Source organism: Osmerus mordax, chromosome 4 (assembly GCF_038355195.1).
Source record: "Osmerus mordax isolate fOsmMor3 chromosome 4, fOsmMor3.pri, whole genome shotgun sequence".
NCBI classification, from domain to species: Eukaryota; Metazoa; Chordata; class Actinopteri; order Osmeriformes; family Osmeridae; genus Osmerus; species Osmerus mordax.
The window spans coordinates 4,721,096-4,739,901 of NC_090053.1; the positions used below are offsets into that span (position 1 = coordinate 4,721,096).

An 18,806-nucleotide genomic window follows, 5' to 3' on the forward strand; every position below is an offset into this window, starting at 1 on the left:
ACGCAATGTCCTATTTAGCATTCAGAAAATGTTCTGACCTTTGAGACTACCCGAGCCTGACCAGTCAAATGAATAATGAGATCGGTGGGAGCGGTACTGACAGGAATGTGGCATTGTGGCTGATGATGTCATCGTGCAGGCAGTGGAAAGGTGGTGAGAGAGCAGGCTGGTGAGCAATAAATCAACACGATTCAAAAAGAACGGTCATAATACACACTGTTATTATGCAGAGGATTTTTTGAGCAGTGCATGACTATTAATGAGTGTATCAGAGACAGAGGGACATAGAGAGAAAGAGACAGAAACAGAGACAAAAAACGAGGTATTTGGGTAACACAATGAAAGGTGACAGACTCCTAGACCACTATGTCTGATCAGAAACTATGTACAGAGTGAAGCAATTCAGATTGTATTCTTTTCAGAATGTTGATCCAGTAACAGCAACATTAATCAAACAATCATCAAGTATATGTGGACAGTGGACACCTGTACTAGCTTGAGAAACTGTTATGGCAGGTACACTGTTTATTTGACTTTTCTATCGATCTTTTTACTGTCGTACATTATCTCATAGTTTGATGCCGTTTGCATTGGCAAAATTAGTATATTTCTGTAATGCCGATAGCATTGAAATTGAATATAACAGAAAAATAGAAAGATTGTGAAAAGGGAGAGAGACAGAGAGACAGAGAGAGGGAGACAGAGAGAGAGAAAGACAAAAAGAAAGAGAGAGAGAGAGACAGAAAGCTCAAATGCAATACTAAGCCTTCTCAGGTAATTGGTTTCCACTGCTTCTCAGGTGCCTGGCAACGTGGCCAGTCAAAGGTCCTGATTTGTGGAGAAATAGGGCACTAATTAAAGACAGACCATTAAAAGGACAGAGACAGCATTGGTTATTTGTGATGGTCGTCCAGGTACACAATGATGGGCTGAGAAAACCTGTAATGACTGGATTTTTCTTTCAATTTTTCTTTCAACCAGAAGCATTTTCTCTCTTTCTTTCTCTCTGTCCATCTCTCTCTCTCGCCCGCTTTCTTTCTTGCTCTTTGTCTTAGAGAACAGAAAGAACATGAATAAAAGCACAGTAGCAGCTAATCAGAGATGCTCTCCAAGTGCTTTCAAGCATGATAAAGCATCTTGTGATACATGGAAACTTGCTTGGTTTAAAGCTTCATATTAACATCTTTATATATGTAATTATGCAAGAATTAGTCTAATTCAGCCTTGAGGACTGGGATTTAAATCTCATGATACTGAGAGGATGTTTGACACAGCCTCGCACAGACAAAAACATACATACATACATACATACACTCACTACCTTTCTCCGCAACAAAGCACAAAAGAGTCTTTCACAACCTAGCCCAGATCTTATGGACACCAATAGATGTGTTCAAACCACAGATTGTTAGAGAAATATGACAGGCCTCATTGCAAGCAAGCCTTCAGTCTACCATGGCTATCAGGGAGTCAGGTGGCTGAGCAGTGAGGGAGTCGGACTAGTAATCCGAAGGTTGCCAGTTCGATTCCCGGTCATGCCAACTGACGTTGTGTCCTTGGGCAAGGCACTTCACCCTACTTGCCTCGGGGGAATGTCCCTGTACTTACTGTAAGTCGCTCTGGATAAGAACGTCTGCTAAATGTAAATCAGGGAGCAAACATGCTACAACACTGTACATTAGACCAGTGTAGCCAAAATGGTATTTTAGCTAAGCTAAAATAAATGAATGTAGACCGACCATGTTTTAAGTGCCAGGTAGTGTGCTTGTGCTGTACATACTTGTTAGGCTCGACAGAGAAGAGGGAGATGGCCATGGCAGACAGACTTGGCATTGGTCCAGTGACAAGTGACCCCTGAATTCATTTCAGAATAGTGGATCCAACCACACACAGCTTGACAACTTGACATTGGTCACTGCAGGAGGAATAGAACAGCCTGTGCTCTGAGCAGGAATGCATAGCTGCTGGAAACACAGAGGAGCCCTATCAATAGACATATATAAACATATTGGGAATGTTGTATTTTTCACATGATCTGCCCACAGTACCTTATTTGGGAGGAAACCCAACGTAACCCCCCTCACACACACAAATACAGATGCATTCCATTAGACTTAATAATCCAACAGACAATTCCTGCACCCAGTGTCCATGCCAACACATCTGACCCCCCTGACTATGTGTGGCCCTCTGCCAGTCCTCATTAACATATGTTACCCTGCCCCCACTATTGTCCTCCGCCATGCACATTAGGCACATTAGACTAGTTTGGTGGGGCAGTAGTGCCAGGCCTCCTGCACATGGTCTTCAGCACACGATGGGAATGCTGGTACCAGGGAAACAGGAGAGGCTCATCCCTGCTAATGATGGTTTATTAAAACCATGAAGCAATCAACATATGGCTTGAAAAACAGTTGCAAATTAACGGTCACCCTTGAATTAATTTATCTTCCTCAGTGTCCTTCATCAAATGTCTCGAGATGATCAATTGCAGTACATCAAAGCACTTTCCTGTTCTTACAGAAAATGTACTATTTGTATTCCAGTAAGATAATAGTTCTAATATTTCCAAAATATTGCCCATGGTTTGATAACATGCGCAAGGATGGTCCTTGGTAAACTTGAATTATGTACCAAAAATACAACTTAAGAATATTATTTCACAGCCATCACAAAGAATAAAAAGGTCCAGAAAGTAGCCCTTGTGGAGGTCATTGTGTGAGTCACAAATGTGTGTTGAGCTTAACACACACCAAATAATCTACTTTGATGGGGGCTCATGCCGCTCTGAACAAAACACGAATAACTGAAAAGAACAGACAGTCACCATGGTTACAAGATACAATAACATCACCTTATTAAACCATGGAAAAGCTTGAGAGTGAGAACCCAAGATAATATCCAATGGCTCCACCTGAGTGTGGACTGTATTGAACACATCAATAAAGTATCTATCTATCTATCTAATAAAGTGACAGTTGGGTATGAATGCATAAGTCATTTAGATGGTAAGAAGAATCAAACAGTCATAGAATAAAGCTTGGTAAGACTATTCATAGATGGAGATGCAGTATTCAGCAGTTAAATAAATGGCTAATGTAGGATAACATGAGTTATCCTAAGCCTGTCTGGGGGACATTACTTAAACATAACAGGGGTCATTGTGTTCACCGGCCCTGATGAGTTCAACTTCCAAGTAAAGAATCCTCACCATACCCATGTTTTACCTGATATTAAATTTAAATGAAGTATGATACTATAGAATGGCAGTATCTTCCCCTAAAAATGTGCTATTACTATCTATAGAGACTGTACATAATTAATGATTGACAAATCAGAGAGGAGCAGACATTGAACCTCCCTGAGCCATTGGCGCCCTCTACTGTCTAGAATGATTGCATTACAGCTCCTAGTGATGATGCCTCCTGTAGATAGCAGCAGAAGTTAAGTGTACCAAAAATAAATTAACAGTGTATTTACAAAAATAAAATACGCTCATTTCAGAAAATTGAAATGTTGTTTTCAACTATTGTTTAATATGAATGTTTCAAAGTTAAGGCATAATAAAACTTACACATCATCTCTGTCAACAATCTCAAGCACATGCATAAAAAAAAAAGAGACAATGTTGCTAGCTGAAAACTGGAAGATCTTTCCCAATCACCCTACAGCATAACATATTAGTATGCTGGTGTGACAAAGTGAAGTCACCCCTTTTTGCAAATTGTGTCAAGTGAAATAATGAAATAGAAAGGTTTAAAATGTCTATATTTACATATTGGAAATATGGAAAATACTCAAAATAAACATTTCAAGCTGGCTCTGTATTGCCTGACGGGTACATAATGAAGCTCTAGCACAACCAATACACAAAAGGTACAGAGTGAGAGAGCTGTTACAGGGCATTGTACTCCACACACTTAGATGGGTCAGTGGAGAAGTGCTTCTGGCAGATGGTCATCAACCTCTTCAGTCCCTGAAGGTGGTCACAGTGAGGAACAGAGACATGTTAGAACCTGCAAACTCAGAAGGGCTGAAAAAGATGACACATTGGGTTTTCAAAGAAGACGCTGCCGTTTTCGTGATTGGCCAAATGACTCGCCAAATATGTTTTATTGTGAAGACGACCGCAGTAGGTTTTTGAAACTCCCGTTTATGGGAAATTGTACCCCCCCCCCCCCCCCCCCCCCCCATTTTCCTATTCAAAATGGCTATTTTCGCCAAAAAGCGTCAAGTTTGCAGGTATGTAGAATACAATGTGAATGTATGGATGCTACCATAACAAAAACGTTCTACAACTGGGAAACTGAATGAGCTTTCATATCAAAGATAACGTTATACACGCTGAACTGACAATCAGATCTCTCACCTGAATGTACTTCCTCTGGGTCTCATCGTTGAGGACGTGGGCAACGTGTTTGGAGAAGATCTTCTCACGGCCAGTACGCGCATGGATCCCCACCATGGTCACACCAATGGGCCAGGGAGCATTCCCGATCGCCATCTGAAGGTAGGCATCATTCGCCTGGAAGCAACAGTGACAGGATTAGAGACAAAAACGCCAGATCACAGGCCAGCAGAGGAATCCTGCATTCAAAAAACAGCTAAGAAGCTAAATACCTTTACATATTCTCTCTCCATAATGAACTTGATGATATCTGTTATTGATTCTTTAATGTCTGCTGGCAAACTCTGAAATAGATAATGATAAATGTATGCATTGAAATGTATGCATTGAAAACACAAGAATTGACCAGTAGAGTAGTAAATAAAAACAAAAAATGTCCTACCTTCTTGCGTAGCTTCCTGAAGAGAGGTTTCAGATATGATTCTGTCTGTTTGTGAGTGGCACTGGCCAGCTTGCCCTGAACGCTCCGTTTCACATGATCTTCTCGTCGGTTAAGGTCTTTTGCCCACACACCTAGCAGGAACTACGATGGCAAAACAAACACAAAGTCAACCTCCTTCCTCAGAGGTCCCCAGCACAAACCAAGAAAATGGTCTGAAATAGATAGCTGTTACACTGTCTGTTACACTGTTACATAATCAGAATATCAGAAAATTCACTCCTGAAAAGTGTCCCGTAGCAACGCCGAACAACAGAATGCCGTTCTGTATTCCAATGGGTCAATACAGAGAAAAAAGTCAAGTCCTTTCAGATATAGGCTAGTCAATCAATCAGTCTTACCCTCAGAACTTTGGCAATGACATCCTGGTCTCCGTGATCGTCCCCTGTACCCAGCCATTTCCCCAGAGCCTGTTGGAGAACAACATCAACACTCAGAAAGTCAAAAAGCTGAAGGCGAGTTGAGAAGGGGGCTGGTACCTACAATGTTTTCAATCTCTACAGCTAAGACCAAGTGCTCAACCATGGACCTTAAGCGACCAAGGCCTCTCTGTGTACCTCCAGTTCCTCAATGGTGGTGTTCTCCTCGTGCACTTTCAGGTCGTGTTGTGTGTCTTCTCCTCCTGCCTCCGTTCCCCCGACAACCTCATTCAGGTACTGCTGGTCGATCTTGTCCATAGCCGCTTTCAGGTCGTTCCTCAACCCCTAAGCACAGAGAGCACAGCTCATTACATTTACATTTAGTCATTTAGCAGACGCTCTTATCCAGAGCGACTTACAGTAAGTACAGGGACATTCCCCCGAGGCAAGTAGGGTGAAGTGCCTTGCCCAAGGACACAACGTCAGTTGGCATGACCGGGAATCGAACTAGCAACCTTCGGATTACTAGCCCGATTCCCTCACCGCTCAGCCACCTGACTCCCCCATTAGCAGAGCACTGTTCCAAAAGTGTTGAACCCACCTTTCTCTGAGCCGCATGAGTCAACAAAACAAAGAAAATGACAGACAAAATAGGGCCTTCGGCAAACAAGTCTTACCTTGTTGACTTCAGGGGCCAAAAACTCGATCTTCCTGAGCCTCTGGAAGGCGTCATAATCTGACTCACCAAACAACCTCACCGGCTCCCCTCGCTCCCTCAGTCGTCGGATCACCTGGAACAACACAGCGACATTAAAGCCAATATATGTAACATTCAACTTTGCAGTCTAAATAGCTAAAGCACCAAGCTAACAGTCTTATATTGTTAAACCAGGAGATCATTGTTTAGCTGACCTCTTGCCGGGAGAGCGTCATGGGCAGCTTCTCCTCTGTGAGCTCCAGTTCCATTACTGGGTTGGATGAAGAGGAGGTTTCTGCCTTCTCCTCATTTTTCTCCGTCTTGGAGGAAAGCAGAGGAAAGGGAGACATTTATAGTGCCTTGACAAGCCACAGACACGAGCACAGTCCATACAGGTTGCCACTCTCAAAACGTTGCCTTACCACTTGATTGATCATAGATCTTGAATAATAGTAAGTTTGGCTTCGCAGTTCATTGCTAACATTTTCTGGAGAATCAAACCACAGTTTCCCTCGGCATTGCAATGCACTTTCAGATTCAGCAATCACATCAAAACTTACCCTGCCTGCGTGTAATCCATGTTCATGTTGGAAATTACTCACAGCAAGGATGAACATTTTTGCTTTCAAAAGTGCTGCAAAATCATGCTTTCAGACACACATGCATCTCTGCACACTTAGATTGTTTCTGAACGGTGCACAATCTAAAAGGAGGCAAAATAAAAACATGTGCATATGACAAATGTTTTAAAAAAATACACAAAAGACCCAAGCCAGGAAAAGGTACTGCTTATAAGCTTGGTAGACAAGGCATGAGGCTCTTGCCTCTGAAGCTGAGGAGAAGTTTTCCACACGGATGCAAAACCTGGACACAACCAACGGAAAAATGACAATCGATACCGAACTGAATATCAACCTCACATAGCGCATGTGCAATACAGCCCAAATCCAAACAAGCCAAATGCTCAAATTGATTTTGTATATTTGACCCATGCTCATGTCCACACTTCGGCTGTGTCCCAATTCTGTTAAATCTCTTCTTTTTTGGCCCCCTGTCATTTGTGAAACTGGTAGTTTAAGGAGAGCAGACCCTTGTCTGTAGACAACCTCATGCCTTTTCCCTTTCCCTTTAAAGAGATTAGGAGTTCAAGAACCTGGAAAGATTTAAAACAACAGAGGGCTGTGTAACCCCATTACTTTTTCAATTTTGCTTAGAGCAGGGTGTCTAAAGACTGGTCTGCCAGCTCATTGTTTTCAGTAGGCTATCCGTTTGTAATAGTTTTAATATGTTGATGAAGGGGGTTCCTCAACTTTTGGAACACAGCCTTTAGTCATCTCCTCACATGCAACTTATCTTCTACTTTAACGGTTCAATCCCATACCTTTCTGTCAGGCATCTCTTTCTGAACCTATGTGAAGGCATTCGCAGGTTGGGAGAGACAGCAGAGTCAATCAAGGCTAAGCATCACCAGACAAATACGAATAAGCTTCTTCCCAGTGTGTGAGATACAGTCAATAAAAAACATCTACACTGTACTTCCGTCTATTAAGCAAGAGAATGTGAATGTCGTATGGGAGTTTATTGGTGATGTTTAGAGAATGGGAAGACATGAAGGGACTGCCTGGAGAGAGAAAAATAGTGCGACATCCCCTTTTAATTATTAAAAAAGAAACATCAGGAACATCATATTTTGACTATGGATATGCTCATTATGGTTACCTTGTATCCACATCTTTTGAAATATTCTTCCTCTTCTTTCCGCGCAAGATCCGCTCGTTTGAAGTATTTCTTCGAATCCTGTGAAATAGATGGAGTTTGTCAGCTCGTTTCATCAGTAGAAAGTGTCCATCAAAATATCCGTTGCAGTATTGCAGTTTGCTTAGTTTCAGTTGGACAGCTAGTGCTACACCTATTTATACATATGTTTACGAAACCCAGTATGTCCACACTAACTCGCTAGCAAGTTACTACGATGGCTAGCTCGCTAGCTAATGAATGTTTGTAGCTAGCTAGCTAACGCATGAGGCACACACAAAATGCTGTCACTACCACTCACATCAATAAGATCCTTATCGTCAATAAGTTTTCTTTTCCTTGCAATCTCCGCTTTAAGAATATCCATATTGTCTGTAGTTACGTCCTATCTCAACTGTTTCTTATCAACGCGAAATCCGCTTAACTGGTCTACATCTGTCTGTGAAAAAAACAAGCAATGGGGGTCTAACCAGTGACTACCAGTACCAGGAAGACATTCGATGATGTTAGCTTCAACCTTTCAAAATAAAAGCACAACCAAGCCAAGGTGCACGCACACATTGTTCCACAGTAACCCACATTCTAGTTTGTGCGTTACAAGTACGTGTAACATATCTTCAAGTGTTTGAAATATATGTTAAATAACTGAAAATCGAATCTATAGGTATTTTAGGCTTGTAGCCTACATTCTCTACAGTTCATAATGTCGCCTGCTAATTGATTTGGTAGATTCTTCCCTGGCCAACATCCAATTCGTTTCTTTTGCTTTTATAAATGCTTTTAACATGTTTTGATTAGTAGCCTATTATTCATTTCACAAAGAGAGAGATTGATAATTCTGACCCCCAGCCGAAATTGTTAGTGACCATCAGGTGGCGCAGAGGAATAGATGTGACGAATTTTTAAGTATTAAGTCATTTATTTATTTACATAGCCTAAACGACCATCCCCGTGAGTGTACGATATGAACATGGAAATCCATCAGATACAGATGAGAAACAATAACTTATACCCCAGCTATTTACTTTCACAGCCTATAACAGCCTGTAAGGTTTTATTTGACTAGAATCTTACATTGAAGACGACATTCAACTGATTATTAGTGTAGACGGACAGTGATATTTGGTGCGTGTGCGCCCCATTGACTGTACAAAATAACGGTGCGCCCTTTAGATTCGCATTCCGAGGAGGCATCCTCGACAGTTATTGAAGATGGAGTTTGGAGAAAGGAAAAGGAGAAGGAAGTCTCAAAGCTATAAATTGGTGAAGGATCAAGGTACAGTGGGGCGAGGAAAATGTGATATGTGCGTCGGTGTGTGTCTGAGTGTTTGGCTGGCGCTGCGCTGTGGCGACACTGTAAACAAAAGAGATGGCTACGTCAATACATAGGTATTAACCTTCTGTGCAATATAACTCCCACCTCCCAAGTAATGACAAAAGAAAAAAGCATGATCATCAGCCCCAAATTATGTATTTTTTAAAAGACTATGAAGATCGTGAAGTGTAATATGACAGACTATAGGCTAATTAAACACATTATAAACACATACAAACGTTCTCTTTATATTCGTCATAGTTTACATTACATTTTTTATATCAAAGGTAGTTTAAGAATGGGAAATGTAACTTCATGCCACCCACAGGTGGTGGAATGTGAACTGGATGGTAGAAAAATCATTGATTGGCATCAAAGCCCACACTGCATAGAGCTGGTGTCACATAGCCTATGATTCTGTGCTCCCTCATGTCTAGATGATTTTCATTAACATATTCCGCAGGCATTTCATTTGCATACAGGATTTAGTTTGTGTCTGTGTCCTCTTAGTGGTGTTCCATAAAGAGTGTAACCTTACGTTCTTTTTGCCTTTTCAAGAATTTGATCCGATGTATTTTGACAGCTCTGTCAATAGAGATGTCAATGGAGAGTCTAAGGATGCAGCTGTGCCAGAGGGTAGGCATATGAGGCTTTTATGAAATGGAAAAATATGTCATCATCATGGTTTTGCTTGTAGTATTCTCTATAGTATGCTTATAGTCACTCATACATACATTCAATTTAACCCCATTCTTTCTCAGTCTGGCTGGAGGATGAGGGCATGGAGATCAAGAAACAAATCACAGGGATGATGAGGCTGTTGAGTGACAAAGCTGGTCGGATTTATCAACGTGTTGGATCGGAGGGGGACAGCCTAAAACAGGAGCCCCAGGAGGTGCACCAGGGCTGGGCACAGCCAGTTACCTTCCCTCTTGTATCGGAGGACCACCAGCTATGTGTGTGGAGTTCGACAGGGGAACCAGTTTCCGCTCTGTCATCAAATACCACCTCAGTACCTAACGGGCAAGGCTATAATCAGTACAGCACACGTTCCAAAACCCTGAGGATGCTCAACAACACCAAAGGAGCAGTCAAAACTAATGGTAAGGTCCAAAGGATTGCATAAGAGAACACATTGCTGTATTTGGAACCTCTAGCTTGAGACAACGTTCGACAAGAGAATCATTGTGTAGAGCAGACATGATATAGTCCGTGCCATTGTTGCAAGGCATTGCAACTTCAGACAGTGCTGTAACAGAAAGGCAAGGGTTCAAGGAACAACAGGCCACACTGCCAGGCAGACAGTCTGACCTACTGTGAATGGAGGGGACACATAAACACCAATAGAAAAAAAACACACTCAACCACACTCACAAACACACACACTCACAATATGACATACACCATCTGAATAATTCATAGACAATAACCACCTGTTTTTCCTTGTAGGACATCTACAAAAAGGGAACATAGTGTTTGCAAAGCTGGTTAAGCAGGATCCATATCCATCACAAAACCCAAATGTTGATGGATGTGTCTGTATGTGTATTCCACACAGATGTTCCCCCTGTCGATGTTGAAGCTCCTTGCTGCATGTGTAACTGTAAGAGCACCTTAGAGGCTATTCTACAAGAACTACATGGCATGAGAAGGCTAATGCAGATGCAGAGAGGTCAGTCGTGGACACACACACACACATACACACACACACACACACACACACACACAATCTAATCTGAATCACATCTTGCTTTGTAGGATCCCAAGACCAACAACAGTCAATATCTCCATGCCCCCCTTGCCCTGGGCCATCACAGCGTCGCAGACCGCGTAAGAGGAGACCTGTCCACAAGGTGGCACCCTTGAGTACACCCAGTAAAAGAAGTGTTGCCCCCCTCCGGCCCCCCTCCTCAACTGTCACTGTACCCCCCGAGCCCGGAGGAACAAGGGTAATAAAGAGAGAGAGACTCTCCTCCCCAGCCTCACCAGTCCCACCTGATGTCACAACCGTGCAAGCACAGAACAAGCCCAGTGCTGTCAATGGTCCACACAGCCCTCACTATGGGCAACCCAGGGCACAGCAGTCCTCTGAGGTGTATAGTCACTTTTGTGTATGTCGTTTGATTTTGTAGAGAGACATTTGTTCATCTTGATTCTTGTTAATTTTTAATGTATGTATACGTGTGTGTGTGTCTCTGTCAGTCTGAGGTGCGTTTGGCAGAGGAGTATGATGTTGTCATCCCCAAGGCCCAGCTGGACTCTATCCTGGTGAACTACACACGCTCAGGCAGCCTGCTCTTCAGGAAGTTGGTGGGCTGCAAACTATACAGTTTGACTATACTAACTAACTATACTAACTCAATTATTTACTCACTGAACATTTAAGTTGTGTTATCTGTCATGACCTCAGAAACATAGAAAATATATTGTGGCTAAACTAATTTTGGGAACAATTTTTGTTCTTCCGTAGGTGTGTGCCTTTTTTGATGATGCTACTTTGGCTAATTCACTTCCCAATGGCAAGAGGAAGAGAGGACTTAATGACCACCGCAAAGGCTTGGACCAGAACATAGTGGGGGCCATCAAAGGTAGGGGACAGACATTTATCGTGGCTCATACAGTATGGTAGCTTGTGTGATAAATTGAAATGTGTGAATATGGGTAATTGTTGTTTCAAACTGTGTCTAGTGTTTACAGAGAAGTACTGCACTGCTAACAGAATAGAGAAACTTCCTGGCCCTCGAGACTGGGTGCAGATCTTGCAGGACCAAATCAAGCTAGCCAGAAGACGGCTAAAGAGAGGTGTGTTTGTATGTGTGTTTAACCCTTGTGCTGCCTTTCGGGTCACAATGACCCGAAGGTTCACAACGACCCTTTGCACTGTGGGGGGTGTGAGACAGCCCGACGGTTAAAAGAAAATGCTTCACTTTATTTTTGTATGAGGTACAATTGTCGCAACACGTGGGTGGGGGGCGGGGGGGGGGGGGGGGGGGGGTCACAATGACCCGAAGATAACACAAGAGTTAAGTGTATGAGTTTGGTTTGCATGCAGCTTTCTCAAAGCGTTTTCTTTTGAAATCATTAGCGGAGGCTGCAGACCCAGAGGAAGCCATCAACAGACCTTGCACAGGTTTGATCTGATCATTCTCCCCCCCTCTCTCCTTCTATCCTTCTTTTTTCAGTCATCCCTCACCCTCCAGTTGTCTTCCTCCTTCTCTACCAACTCCAAACCTCACTACCCTCTGTTTCCTACCTCTGTCTGCATTCACCTTGGGTTAGTGGCTCTCAATCCAACATTTGTCTCAGTCACACTATCTCCCTGACATCTGGCATTATCATGCAGGCTACCAAAATGTCAGCTAATTATCTTCACACCATGATTTCTATCCTAGTCAACAGTGTCATAGTCAGCTCAGTACAGTGGGGTGGGGAAGGTATCCAAAAGATATGTGTATTGGACAGTAAATCTGCTCTATCAGAACAGACAAAAAGATTCCACTACATTTTTGGTATTGATGTGGATTTGTGGCAATGTATGTCTTATTTTAATAGAAACCATTCAACCACTTGGAGAAAAGGAGGGAGAATCCCTTATAACAGGTAATATAAATAACATACAATAAGAATAATTAATGAAAATAAACTATGTCAAAAAGTACTTCTTTCAGACAAATCATTCGCTCTTTTACCAGGCTGTAACTATGGGAATTCAGCCAGTTTGATCGAGGCGAGGAAGAATGTGACAGATTAAAGCAAGTGCTGCCACCAAAGCCTTGCAACATCGATGTTGCACCTTAATGTCCTATTGCTCTACTAATTTGTGCCACTTCCACACATGTTCTTTTAATCCTGTGACTGATTTTGAATTGTGATTGTAGAAAAAAGAAGACAATAGAGTAATTCAATTACTAGATCAATCGTATTTGATGAGCTTCCATGGACTGCTTTTTCACAGTCCTGCATACCTATAGTCCCACATTGCCTTTGGTGTCATTTAATTACTCTTTAGTTTGATCCAGAGATGCAAACGTATTCTTCACTTTATCCAGTCGTCAGTGTGATATTACAGATATCACTTCTGTCTAATTTGTCATTTCTAAAATTGACCCAGGCTTCCAACAAAAGGTTGTTTCTTCTATTAGAAGCAACAACAAATAATTATAATAATAAAATACAAAGAAATGGGTGTATGGATGGGGGCTTTATATTATACGTTTTGATTCTGATTGGTGTAGTGTTGTTATGCACCCTAATATTTACTACAGCTGTAGCAATAAACCGCTATAAATGTAGGCTAATTATTGTGCAGCATAAACATTTTGTATTTCTGTTTTCAAACTTCCGATTTGTGGACCTCAACATTGTTCAAATGACTGTGTACATCAATAAATATATTGAGCTCATGATGATACTGTATTGTGCCTGAAACTATTATTGAACGTTGCACATTTCGGTGTCTAATACACCAACACAGAAATGTGTACACAATATGTAATTCATGTCTTACTATAAAGTGAACAGATACCATGACTAACGCATACAAAGAGCCAAAGATTAATTTAGTGACATGCGCGAGGAATTTGAAGATACATTTGAAATTTAATAAAGTTATTCATGCTGTAGCAAGGTTCTGGTAATCCTTTCAGGTGACTGGGGTTTGCATGGACCTATTTGGAGGGAAAACACAAAATTAAAGGTATACTCCATTGTTGAGTTTTTATTACCAGACTTTACAGTTCTTTAAAGGGGAGGATAAAGGCGCTCGTCTACTTGCGAAGGACCCTTTGAGATCTCATATATATTCCCAATTTGTTCCACCATTGATCTTTTCTCTCTCAATTTGTATTGGATTCAGGAGCATGTGCTGCTTTTTTTCTTAATTAAACATAATAGCATTTTAAATGCAAGTTGTTCCATTGTGAAACAAAAAACTAAATGTTAATCATTATTCGTCAGGCAATCTTTAGGGGCGGCCGAATAACTCCCAATGCATCCTGGTACTATCCCCGCTCTTCTTTCGGGCTGCTCCGCTAACGCAAAGCTGGTAAGGATAAACTGGTGAGAGCAATTAAAGGGGAAACGTTACACGAATATAACTCTGCTTCAGTCATATAACTGCAACCGGACCTGCTTTAAATATGTATAGGAAAGCATATGATAGTATCCTTTAAGTAAACTGCAGCAGTAAGGTCACTTGATTGATAGTAAGCCTGTGATTGCATATCTCGCATGGCGTGGGACACTAAAGGGTTAATTTTTTCCACCGCCGACATTTTTGTGCTCTGCTATTCCTATTAACAGTATTTCTGTGCATAACATGATATAAACACTGTACAGTCGGTTAAAAACCCACTTGTTATCATTAACCTATGCATTGACTGGGGCTGTATAACTCAAATTTGGACCGTGAAACTGCGTTTTTCGCTCGTATTGATTGCTCAGTTCAGTCATTGATGTGTTTGCACTTGTAGTCTGAGCTAGCTACTATGATTAGCTTGTTAGCTATCAGCCCCTTTGACTGCAAGCATGTATCTAGTCAGTTATCCGCAATAACATCACTGAAATTGCAACATAGTCTATCTGTTTGGTTTAATGCACCCCTTCAGTTGATTATCACGATGTGTAGTTAAATCTAGCAAATATTTTGAGCACGCGCTGCAAGCTCACTTAAGCATTCATTCTTGTGTTCATGCACAACGCCCCCCTAGCATCAACTAGGACCCATTAGATCAGTTGGTGTATTTCATTCAGACAAAACGTGTTGTTGCTAGTCCTGTTAAAATCGATTTAATGTAGCTACAACTAGCTAGTATTATTACCATTATGTACTTATATCGCCAGCTATCTTTGCAGTCCATCATGAAGTGTCAGTGTATTGCACACAGTTGCCCCTCATCAGAGGATAAACAAACATTGAAACAACATTTCTGTTAACTCACTTTGCTTGTTATATTTCCTACATTTCTAACAATATTCTGGTCTTCCCACCTTTTGTCTAGATTATTGACTGTTGTTTTCCCTGGAAAAGTGGTCTGGTCAGTGGTAAAGGCCTAACATTGTGCCAGCCATGTCGGTGAGGGAGTCATTTAACCCAGAGAGCTATGAGCTGGACAAGAATTTCAGGCTCACACGCTTTGCTGAGCTCAAGGGTACAGGCTGCAAGGTGGGTCAGGGCTACACTACGCAACATACAGACATATTCATCTATCACTTTAGTAGTGAATGATGAAAACCTGTAGAACATACAGATGTTCCAAGATCAGACATGAAAAATTAAATTGTATATCATTCTGAGCTTATAGGTACCCCAGGAAGTACTGCAGAAACTTCTTGAAGCCTTACAGGAAAACCACTACCAGGAAGATGAACAGTTCCTCGGAGCAGTTATGCCTAGGCTGGGTATGAGGAAACCACTTACATTAACATTAATAAACCTATCTTACATCTGTCATATCCCCAGTGTGTTGCTCAGGGTTGTTTTGAAATTGGTCTTAAATAGTTCTCTGTTTTGTCTGCAGGCATTGGTATGGACACCTGTGTGATCCCGCTCAGACATGGGGGCCTTTCGCTGGTTCAGACGACAGACTATATCTACCCCATAGTGGATGACCCGTACATGATGGTGTGTACTCCCTCTCACATCCTTGTGCATGCCTGTGTTTACACCTGTTGGTCCTTAGTTATATCATTAAGAATAAACTACTGTGACAGATGAATTCACATCTTATAAACGGGTTATTTCTGTAAATCCATTATACTATGTCTCACAGACTGAAATCTTCTGACTCCCTCATGTCACCCTATACAGTTGTGTTGACTTATGTGTGAATCTGTATGTTTATTGCAAAACAAATTCTCTTCTAGGGCCGAATTGCATGTGCCAATGTTTTAAGTGACTTATATGCCATGGGAGTGACGGAATGTGACAACATGCTTATGCTGCTGGGGGTCAGCAACAAAATGTCAGAAAAGGTAAGGACACATGGTAGAATTTATATCAGCAGTTTATCATATATTGTGGGGGTCAGATGGCGGAGCGTTTAGAGAATCGGGCTATTAATCAGAAGGTTGCTGGTTCGATTCCGGCCGTGTCAAATGACGTTGTGTCCTTGGGCAAGGCACTTCACCCTACTTGCTTCGGGGTGAATGTCCCTACTGTACTTACTGTAAGTCGCTCTGGATAAGCGCCTCTGCTAAATGTAATTGTAGTTGACAATACTATAGCTGGAGCTGTAAATGTCCAACTATCTCAAGCTGTCCTTTTTTCCATATCCCCCCCTCCTGCCTTCTCCTACTATAACAGGAGAGAGACAAAGTGATGCCATTAATCATCCAGGGGTTCAAAGACGCGTCAGAGGAGGCAGGAACATCAGTAACAGGGGGACAGACGGTACTCAACCCGTGGGTCGTCATGGGGGGAGTGGCCACGACCGTGTGCCAGCCGAATGAGTTCATCATGTGAGAATGCCTTCTCTGCCTGCCTGTTTGTTTTTTTTCTCGATGATGATGATGATACGGTGGTGATGGTTAGGATGATAACCCGTGCTGCTGTTTGTCCAGGCCAGACAATGCCGTGCCAGGGGACGTGTTGGTGTTGACCAAGCCTCTGGGGACTCAGGTGGCTGTGGCAGTGCACCAGTGGCTGGACATTGTAAGGCTGATGGGATGCAAATGGCTTCTATGGCCAAAGCCAAACATGCACTGCATGAACCCACCGACGTCGCTCAACTCTTGTCCTTGTTTTTCAGCCTGAAAAGTGGAACAAAATCAAATTAGTGGTAACTCAGGAGGATGTAGAGTTGGCCTACCAGGAGGCCATGATGAACATGGCTAGGCTCAACAGAACAGGTACACACACACACACACACTGTCCCAGAATACTCTGCCATCACTGATTTTACTCAAGAACAATGTCTGATCAGACATTCACTATCAGAAATGAAAAAAAAACAGTAACTATAATCCCTTTCCTCTCTTCTGTCTATGTCTGTCTCCTCCGTCTATCGCTAGCGGCTGGACTGATGCACACGTTCAACGCCCATGCAGCCACGGACATCACCGGATTCGGAATCCTGGGACATGCCCAGACGTTGGCACGCCAGCAGCGGAGCGAGGTGTCATTCGTCATCCACAATCTGCCCGTTCTCGCCAAGATGGCGGCCGTGTCGAAGGCCTGCGGTAACATGTTCGGACTCATGCATGGCACCTGCCCAGAGACATCAGGTGCGTGTGTGTCTCTCCATCTCTGTTTTTCTCACACACACACACACAATACTTACCCCGAAATCCAAACATGCCACCCACAGAAACGATATGCTGCGCCCACACACACACACAGGCTCACCTGACTGTCTCTCTTGTCTGTTTGCCTGAAGGGGGTCTCTTGATCTGTCTGCCACGGGAGCAGGCAGCCCGTTTCTGTGCCGAGATCAAGTCACCTAAATACGGCGAGGGCCACCAAGCATGGATTATTGGCATTGTGGAGAAAGGAAACCGCACTGCTCGCATCATTGACAAACCACGAATCATAGAGGTGGCCCCTCAGTCATCAACCCAAAATGTCAACCCAACTCCTGGTGCCACCTCGTAATCCTTCCCACCGCCTCCACTGCAACACAAAACGGAACCTCAGAGCTCAGATGAGTTGTTTTTTTTAGACACATATTCTAGAAACCATCCGCGTGTGTGTAAATATAAACACGTGTCAACAGAATCTGCTGGGTGGTTGTGTACATAATCCTGCTTCAGACAGTGGCCTTAGGGGCAGGGCACCACTCAGTGGACCCACCATACCGGCGATACACATTTAATAGAGAACAACAGTAATCCATTTGCCTTTTGTGTCTGCTGCATTCTGTTACGTTAACCGAAGACGCACTTGATCGGCATGTTCAGGTTAGACTTGAGGATGGAGAGGTGCTTTTCTGCTGATGATGAGAATATCCAATAATGGTGATTCATTTTGAATCTAAAGGAGTCTGGTGTCTATCGTCTCTTGAGCTCTTTTTAAAGGGTGGTCTCGTCAAGCACATGTAAGTGATGGCTTGTGGGATAGCATTTTTGTGTTCACTATTTGTACAGTTGAAAAGCCTAGTTCCAGCTATGACTGATGCCTTGAAAAGAAGTGGGCTTACGTAGAAGTATGAACAGAAGTGGGCCGATTTCTTTTTACATTCACTTTTTGTATGTTCCCCAAAACAAATAAATCATATAAGTAGAAGCTTCCACTGACAACTGTTTTACAATAGGATCATAACATTGATTGTATGAAACAAATTGGGTTTAACTTTCAAAATGTGTATGATTTACTAAGAATGTACAGCACGTGACGTGCATGTTGTGTTAACAGTGGAAATGGATTCCTTCTGATGAGTTGAGTAGATTTTCTCAGCTTCTTTTATGGTCAAGTGAAAAAAAATATAAAACATAATGTAAGTATTCCATGATAATGCCATAGAAAAATGTAAGGAGACTTGTAGGCAGCCATCCACAGTAATTCTGATTTGATTGAATATTTTTTCATATGGCTTTATAGATTCATTTTGTATGCCTAAAGGGTCTCAGTTATTGTATTCCCCTTAAAGTGTCAATTAGCACAGCTATTTGCTTAAATAGGCAAACTCTCCCCCCTTAAAGGTCTCTCATCTGTCACTCAGTATACTGGAGGGAGGGCCTTATGCCATTTCAACTGGTCATTCACCAGATATATTGCCTTTTATAATTGGTCTGGGTACCACACATGGTTTTGGTGGTATCTCTACTTCCATAGCAGAAATAAAACTGGATTATCTCTTAACTGAATCATGTTTGGTGTGTCATTTGTCTTCTTGTGT

General features: G+C 42.3%; 3 protein-coding genes across 4 annotated transcripts; 2 read left to right on the plus strand and 1 right to left on the minus strand.

Moving 5' to 3' along the window:
- Nucleotides 1–3,498: 3,498 nt before the first annotated feature.
- prpf18 (PRP18 pre-mRNA processing factor 18 homolog (yeast)) lies at nt 3,499–8,108 on the minus strand. 2 transcript variants are annotated; one of them, XM_067234390.1, is made up of 11 exons: nt 7,960–8,108; nt 7,623–7,700; nt 7,285–7,311; nt 6,119–6,223; nt 5,884–5,997; nt 5,405–5,551; nt 5,189–5,257; nt 4,791–4,931; nt 4,621–4,692; nt 4,370–4,525; nt 3,499–3,976 (listed from the first exon to the last, which is right to left on the minus strand). In XM_067234390.1, the coding sequence occupies exons 1-11, from the start codon at nt 8,023–8,025 to the stop codon at nt 3,896–3,898; spliced, it is 1,056 nt and encodes a 351-aa protein (XP_067090491.1). In that variant the 5' UTR covers nt 8,026–8,108; the 3' UTR covers nt 3,499–3,895. The 2 variants fall into 2 exon arrangements, with proteins under 2 accessions (XP_067090491.1, XP_067090492.1); XM_067234391.1 differs by lacking the exon at nt 7,285–7,311.
- A 762-nt stretch (nt 8,109–8,870) lies between these two features.
- On the plus strand, nt 8,871–12,746 carry bend7 (BEN domain containing 7). The gene is made up of 11 exons (XM_067234110.1): nt 8,871–8,934; nt 9,532–9,609; nt 9,735–10,076; nt 10,532–10,645; nt 10,732–10,922; nt 11,176–11,283; nt 11,444–11,561; nt 11,662–11,775; nt 12,059–12,103; nt 12,526–12,573; nt 12,666–12,746. Exons 1-11 carry the CDS (start codon nt 8,871–8,873, stop codon nt 12,722–12,724), a joined length of 1,281 nt encoding a protein of 426 aa, XP_067090211.1. The 3' UTR covers nt 12,725–12,746.
- A 1,569-nt stretch (nt 12,747–14,315) lies between these two features.
- On the plus strand, nt 14,316–18,768 carry sephs1 (selenophosphate synthetase 1). Its single transcript, XM_067235507.1, has 9 exons — nt 14,316–15,136; nt 15,276–15,372; nt 15,492–15,595; nt 15,838–15,945; nt 16,277–16,431; nt 16,534–16,624; nt 16,722–16,821; nt 16,984–17,196; nt 17,349–18,768. The coding sequence occupies exons 1-9, from the start codon at nt 15,041–15,043 to the stop codon at nt 17,561–17,563; spliced, it is 1,179 nt and encodes a 392-aa protein (XP_067091608.1). The 5' UTR covers nt 14,316–15,040; the 3' UTR covers nt 17,564–18,768.
- The last annotated feature ends 38 nt before the right edge of the window (nt 18,769–18,806 follow it).

Coding starts and splice junctions, on each gene's coding strand:
- sephs1 (XM_067235507.1), top strand. CDS start 15,041: ATGTCGGTGAGGGAGTCATTTAACCCAGAGAGCTATGAGCTGGACAAG. Junction 16,432..16,533: donor CAGCCGAATGAGTTCATCAT/GTGAGAATGCCT, acceptor CTGTTTGTCCAG/GCCAGACAATGCCGTGCCAG. Junction 16,822..16,983: donor GGCTAGGCTCAACAGAACAG/GTACACACACAC, acceptor GTCTATCGCTAG/CGGCTGGACTGATGCACACG.
- prpf18 (XM_067234390.1), bottom strand. CDS start 8,025: ATGGATATTCTTAAAGCGGAGATTGCAAGGAAAAGAAAACTTATTGAC. Junction 5,998..6,118: donor TGACGCTCTCCCGGCAAGAG/GTCAGCTAAACA, acceptor GTGTTGTTCCAG/GTGATCCGACGACTGAGGGA. Junction 5,552..5,883: donor TGGCCCCTGAAGTCAACAAG/GTAAGACTTGTT, acceptor CTCTGTGCTTAG/GGGTTGAGGAACGACCTGAA.
- bend7 (XM_067234110.1), top strand. CDS start 8,871: ATGGAGTTTGGAGAAAGGAAAAGGAGAAGGAAGTCTCAAAGCTATAAA. Junction 9,610..9,734: donor GGATGCAGCTGTGCCAGAGG/GTAGGCATATGA, acceptor ATTCTTTCTCAG/TCTGGCTGGAGGATGAGGGC. Junction 11,776..12,058: donor CAGAAGACGGCTAAAGAGAG/GTGTGTTTGTAT, acceptor TGAAATCATTAG/CGGAGGCTGCAGACCCAGAG.